Genomic DNA, 6,554 nt, shown 5'->3' on the forward strand with positions numbered 1-6,554 from the left:
GCCTCCTCAGTCCCATCTATGCACCAGAGTTCACCCTTTGGCAGCTGTTTCTGACATCTCTGTGCTAATAACTTCACACCTGGATTGCAGCACCTTTCCCAACTCCCAAGGGTGTTCCCTTGATATCCACTCACCGGATTTCATTATGTTGCCATGAGGCTGAACTTCTCTTTCAGCAGGTTTATTCTCAGACACACGGTAGACCCTGAATGGTGTTAAGGTCACATTTTCTCACTGCTCTCTGCAAGCATGCAGGGAGCACTGCTGTTTGGGCCCTGGAAACCTTAATCACTCATTCAGATAATTGTGGCTGCAGAGGCCTCTGTGTTTTTCTCTGAAGAGACTCAGGTTACATGGGAGCAATCCTTGTTTCTCTGCCCCAGTCTGTACACACCTGGATTTTCTTGTCACATTATTCTCAGAGTTCAGTTCAATAGGAGACAGAAGCAGCAGGATTTCTAACCAAAGGCTTCACCAAGAAATGCAGTGTTGGGTAGACACCTCTTATTAAGGTCAGATGTGTCCTTGATGCCTAGTTTGTTAGGATTTTAATTAAAAAGTTATTATTTATCATTACCAAATAGTTTTCCTGTGACTTATGCTAGTTTTGTTGTAAATACAGTGGAGTAAGAGTGTATTGATAGAATTTGAAGACAAAACCCATCTTTGCACCCCTAACACGGATGATGCTCTTCTGTGCTATGTTGCTCTGATTTGCTGCTTGATTTGGTGAGCTAGCATTTTATTGAACATTTTAGTCTCTATTTTCAATATGAGGAAGGCCTATGTTCAGTTTTATTCTAACGTCTGCCTTCAAGGTACAATTCCTATCATATAGATAGGGTCCCATGTCTCCCTGGCTAGCTTCAAAATCATTGTGTAGGCGAGGATGATCTTGACTTTTTGATCTCCCTGATTCCCCTATGAGTGCTAAGATTATAGAAATCCATAGCTGCATCCAGTTCAGGCAGTGCTGAGGATCAAACACACTAATCTAAACATGTTAGGCAAGACCTCCCCTAGCAGGCACATTCTCAGATCCACTGCCTCAGGCATAGCTTTAATCCCCTGTTTTATTTTATCTTGCTATTTCCTTCATACAAACACTTGCTTTTCCTTTTCCTTTTAAGACAGGGTCTCATGTCAAGACAGGCGTGCATAGGTAATAATCTAGCAACCTGGGACACATTTTGATTTGGAGTATCTGTATATTCCTATTCGGTGGGTTTTTTAAAAAAAAAAAAAACAAAACTTAGTATTGTATTGTATGTGCATGTTTTGCCTGTATGTATGTGTACTGTGTGCATGCCTGGTGCCTGCAGGGTCCAGAAAAAAAGGTGCCAACCGCCCTGGAACTAGAGCTAAATATGGCTGTGAACTGCCACGTGCTGGGAATTGAACCCTGGTCCTCTGGAAGAACACCCAATGCTCTTACCCTCTGAGCTATCTACTGAGCCATCTCACTAACCCCATACATCCCTCTTTTAATAATGTATTTAAGATTGTAGGACTCATTTGCATGTAGGATGCATATATAGTCCTCTCTGAACAAAGGACCTGGAAACCTGTCAGCAACCTCAAACTACCCTCTGAATCAAGTGTTAATGGAATAAGTTTCTCCTTCGCTATTAATGACTTGGGAATTTTCTTTTTGTTTGTTTGTTTTGTTTTTTAAAGATTTATTTATTTTATGTATATGAGTACATTGTTGCTATATCTTCAGACACACCAGAAGAGGGTATCAGATCCCATTACAGATGGTTGTGAGCCACCATGTGGTTGCTGGGAATTGAAATCAGGAGCTCTGGAAGAGCAGTCAGTGCTCTTAACCACTGAGCCACCTCACCAGCCGGACTTGGAAAATTTCTACTGAAATTCGTCCAGTATTATGGAGCGGGATATGGAAGGTAGGAAGGCTGATCTGGCCTAAACCTTTGTTGTTGTTGTTGTTGTTGTTGTTGTTGTTGCGTGTGCAATAAGCCAAAACTGAGTGTTCAAGAGAAAATTTTAGCAAGAATCTCGTATTTCCCAGCTAATAAGTATGCAGAATTGGGGTTGCATGTGATTACAATCAGACGCATTGTGAGAAGGGACGTGCTTTTATAATTCAAGCTTATTAGTCAAACCTACAGACCCACCCAAATTACTCTCTTTGTACCTGAAATCCCCCTGCACTTGAACCTCATAAAGAAAGTCTCAAATGATAACCGGAAGAAACTCCAAGGAGTAACTGGGGTCTTGATAACCTTCGCTGCTGTCTGTCTTGAAAGTGTATGTCCCTGTTCGATGGTTTCACTGTGGATAGGGATTACGCCTCACTTTGCAGTCTCTGTTGGCTTGAGTAAAAGGTCAAGCATCTAAAAACACCTTAGCCATACACGGTCACCACCAGTAACAGTATAGCCTAGGCCAATCTCAAGACGTGATACGTGGCCAAGGCTGACGGTCAACCTTCCTTTCTGGGTCTTGTTTTTGTTTTTAAAACTGGGTTTCTTTGTGTACCCCCTGGATCTCCTGGAACTCTCTCTCCAGGCCAGGCTGACCTCAAGCTCAGACCTCTGCACGCGGCTGAATCCTCAAGGCTGGGATTAAAGGCATGTGCCACCGCCACTGCCCGGTGTCAGACCCTTAGTTTTTCTCTGCAGTTATTTAAACAGAATTGATTATTTTCTGACACCTTGCCTCATCTATAATCTTGAAGTATCAGAATTCTAATCTTCCAACTTGTTGCATTTTTTAAAAGATAAATCTTTTTTTAAATTTTTATTTATTTAATGTGTGAGTGCTCTGTTGCATATATATGTGCCTGCCTGAAAAGGGCTTCAGATTCCCCCCTATAGATGGCTGTGAGCCACCATGTGGTTGATGGAAATTGAACTCAGGACCTCTGGAAGAGCAGCCAGTGCTCTTAGCCACTGAGCCATCACACCAGCCCATCTTTATTATTATTATTTTTTAATGCACAATTTCAGGATAGGCTTGAACTTGGTCTTCCAGTCTTGATTTTGAGTGTTAAGAGTATGGACATATACTATCAAACACCTCCTATGTTTGGTAAATTTGATTCTTAATTTGGGGAACTTTTAAAAGGTTGAGTGTATCACAAATCTCTGTGCTTTGGCTGTGGTTCTGCAATTTTTATTTCTTTTATGAGTGTTTTTTTTTAAATACTTGTTTTTTTTTTTTTAGATGTATTCTATATAAGTACACTGTAGCTGTCTTTAGACACACTAGAAGAGGGCATCGGATCTCAGTACAGATGGTTGTGAGCCACCATGTGGTTGCCTGGATTGGAACTCAGGACCTTTGGAAGAGCAGTCAGTGTTCTTAACTGCTGAGTCATCTCTCCAGCCCTGTTTATATGAATTTTTAAGATGTAAATTGAATTATTATCAGCACAAGGCATTTGATTTCTAGGCTCTGGGCAGCAAAAATTCAAATTCCAAATGACTTAGGAGGCCGAGATGAATAGAGGAAGAGATCAAGCCACCCTGGTCTCCAAAGCGAGTTCCAGAACAGCCAGGGCTGCACAGAGAAACCCTGTCTTGAAAAACAAATCACAAAACAAAACAAAGAGCCCAAATCTATGTAAGGGGAAAACTTTAGCTTTCCAATTCTCAAAGAGAACCCTCCCCACCCCACTATCACAGGCCAGGTACAGAACCGTGTTTCTTTCTTCTTCGTGTTGGCAAAATGTTCTGTCTGCCTTCTCCATCCTTCTCACAGATGCAGAATTCTCAGGGTGCTGCTTTAATTTCCTAAGTCTCTGCTTGGCTTTGGAATTGGCTTTGGCTTACTTAAGGCTAGTTACTGGGTGGTTTTATGTCAACTTCATACAAGCTGGAGTGATCAGAGAGACTCAACTGAGAAACTCTAAGGCATTTTCTCAATCAGTGATCTTTCGGGAAGGGCCCAGCCCATTGTGGGTGGTGCCATTCTTGGGGTGGTGGTCCTGGTTTTCTAGAAAAGCAAGCAAGCAAGCAAGCAAGCAAGCAAGCTCCTCCACATCCTTGTCATCCGCGCCTGCCTCCAGGTCCCTGCCCTGTGTGAGTTCCTGTCCTGGCTTCCCTTGATGATGAACTGGGATGGGGAAGCATCAACTGAACAAACCCTGTCCTCCACAGGTTGCTTTGATTATGATGTTTTGTCTCCACATTAGAAACCCACACTAAGACAGGCCTTTACCTCCTCACTTGAGAAGATTTGAAAATCCATACCTCAAGTTCCTGAGATGGTACCTCAGGAGTCTATACCAAATCTATAGGTTATTGATCAGTGCTCTTGCTTACCATCTCTAGAACCCTTACACCCTCCCTCGATACCCCCCTCTTCATTCTCCTCCTCCTCTCCTCTCCTCCCTCCCTTCTTCCATTCCTCCTGCACTTCTTTCCTCCCTTTCTACCCTCCTTCCTTCCTTTCTTCCTTCCTTTCTCCCAGTTTAACTATTTACTCAAAGCCATATTGGTTACACTTCAACACTATTTTGGAGTACGTATAGGACTGACTTTGCTTTCTACTAAGCTGAAGGAAATCGCCTCGGCTCCTTCACTGAGCACACAGGCTCCATCTTTTTCACTTTGTCATTTGCATTCTCTTCTCCTTCCCTCCTGGACTCGTGGTCTTCCTGAGGACTGATGGATCCCTGGATACTAACAGCGTTTAATAAGAGGGCAGGAGAGACAGGTGGTTATGGCTAACAGCATATTCCATCACGTTTGAACGTCTTCTCCCACACACACACCCTTTCCGTGTCATATTTGGGTAACACCCAAGGGTGAGTTGTTTGTAAATGAACAAGGTGAGTTGGAACATGATGTGTTCATTGGCTAGGATGGAGTTGGGGGTTATACTCAAAGATTCCATAAGTGATGTGAGGGAATTCAGGTCCCGAGTCCTAAGACACAAGGACAAGAGTTTACATGTAGTCAGTCTCACTAGAGGTTGTTGCCATCTCCTGTGGGACAGATAAGGGAACAGAGGAATGAGCATTGAGATCACCCAGCTTAGCCTCACCCATTGGATGACTGTTTTAAGTAAGCTATGCTTCTGACCAATTCTTTATATTCCGAGACCTGACACTTTTTTCCTCCCATGTGATTGACATTTGCTTCATTTTACTGTACTGGTTTATACAGGGTCTGGTTTTCTTTTTTCTTTTTTTTTAATCCTAGAATGATATCGCAGTGAGAAATATGCCAGCATTATCAGAAATGGCTGGTTGCTATGCCTTCCCTATTTATTTATTTATTTATTTATTTATTTTTGGTTTTTTGAGACAGGGTTTCTCTGTATAGCCCTGGCTGTCCTGGAACTCACTTTGTAGACCAGGCTAGCCTTGAACTCAGAAATCTGCCTGCCTGGCTCACCTTCCCTATTTCGGAAGACAGCAAAGCCTTTGGTTCTACTCTCTTGTGACCCAGCACAGTTACATTTTTGGGAGCATCTCCTGCCTGGCTTTCCCTCTCCAACGCAGCTTCCCAGCCCTGAGCACCGTTAGAGGAGGTGAGGTTGTCTTTTCTCCAGTTGTTAGAATGTGACTCACGTCTCTCTCTCACACACACACACACACACACACACACACACGCCCCGCCCCGCCCCGCCCCGGCCCCCACAGTCTTTACTTACCGCCATAGGCCAGAAGATGAAGGGAATGTATCTGTTGATGGCTAAGGTGTTAAGGAAGATGAAGAATATGCAGATTGCCGCTTCCATACTGATGACCAGAACCAGGATGGGATGTGGGAGCATTGATTCAAAGTAGTCTAGTGCGGAGATCATGCAGCCCTGGGAGGAAAAATAGATACACCTGAGCTGCTGCAAGCACTCTCCCTTGCTTCCGAGGACCTCTCCAATTCCAACAACACATCCACTCCACTCCAGTATACCAAAGTCAGAAGCTTAAACACGGCGTGCCCGGACAACCAGAACTCTTTATTGCTCTCTTTCAGTTCCAACAGATAGCGCCGAAGCCCCCTTTTTGGGGTCGTGTCCTCTTTGGTCTGAGCTCCTCTGGGCCGAAATGGAAATTTTATCGGTGCTGACATGGTTGTTAGCAGGAAGTTCTCAGCTTCCGACCACCCAGCCTTGCCTGCAGAACCCTGAACAGGCCCAGCTCAAGAGAGAGCCTGGTGTCTCCTGACCTGTTCAAGGGTGGCTCTCAACTGACCACTGGGACTGCAGAATTCTAACGCTTGCTCTTAATTGGCGCGAGCCTGCCTCATCTAGTGGACCAGCAGGATCTCCTCCATGCAACAGGAACCAGACAGTCCCGCCCTCCACGCACCAGCATTCACTGAGCCCCACGGGTGCCAGACAGGCCATCCTTGAAAAGGAGTCCCAGGTTTGTGGCTGGCTGTTGCTCCCACTCCCTGGGGTCCTTTCCTACCCGATCTCCTGGGGCAGACTTGTGGAGCAAGTGGCAGTGGAAGGCGCGACTTTTACAGAAGGCCACGTGAGAAAACAGAAGTGTTGCCAGCATAGAAGCCGTGCCTTTAGGGTCCCACTCACGTACGTGGGCGTGGGAGCTCCGTGATGGCCTGGTGGGGGTGATTATA

General features: G+C 44.7%; 2 protein-coding genes across 2 annotated transcripts in view; both read right to left on the reverse strand.

The window, feature by feature from the left end:
- Positions 1-6,170, reverse strand: part of LOC110337816 (CKLF-like MARVEL transmembrane domain-containing protein 2A) — a 10,018-nt gene extending 3,848 nt beyond the window's left edge. Inside the window, exons 1-2 of the mRNA XM_021220851.1 lie at positions 5,886-6,170; positions 5,626-5,784 (exon numbers count right to left, since the gene is read on the reverse strand). Coding sequence (XP_021076510.1) covers positions 5,626-5,784; positions 5,886-6,044 — 318 coding nt within the window. The 5' untranslated portion in view covers positions 6,045-6,170. The remainder of the gene's footprint in view (positions 1-5,625; positions 5,785-5,885) is intronic.
- Positions 6,171-6,289: 119 nt separating this feature from the next.
- The window catches only part of LOC110337817, a 16,814-nt gene continuing 16,549 nt past the window's right edge, over positions 6,290-6,554 (reverse strand). Inside the window, exon 5 of the mRNA XM_021220852.1 lies at positions 6,290-6,403. Within this exon, the coding sequence (XP_021076511.1) occupies positions 6,290-6,403 (114 nt within the window). The remainder of the gene's footprint in view (positions 6,404-6,554) is intronic.

This window comes from Mus pahari, chromosome 20, assembly GCF_900095145.1.
Source record: "Mus pahari chromosome 20, PAHARI_EIJ_v1.1, whole genome shotgun sequence".
NCBI classification, from domain to species: Eukaryota; Metazoa; Chordata; class Mammalia; order Rodentia; family Muridae; genus Mus; species Mus pahari.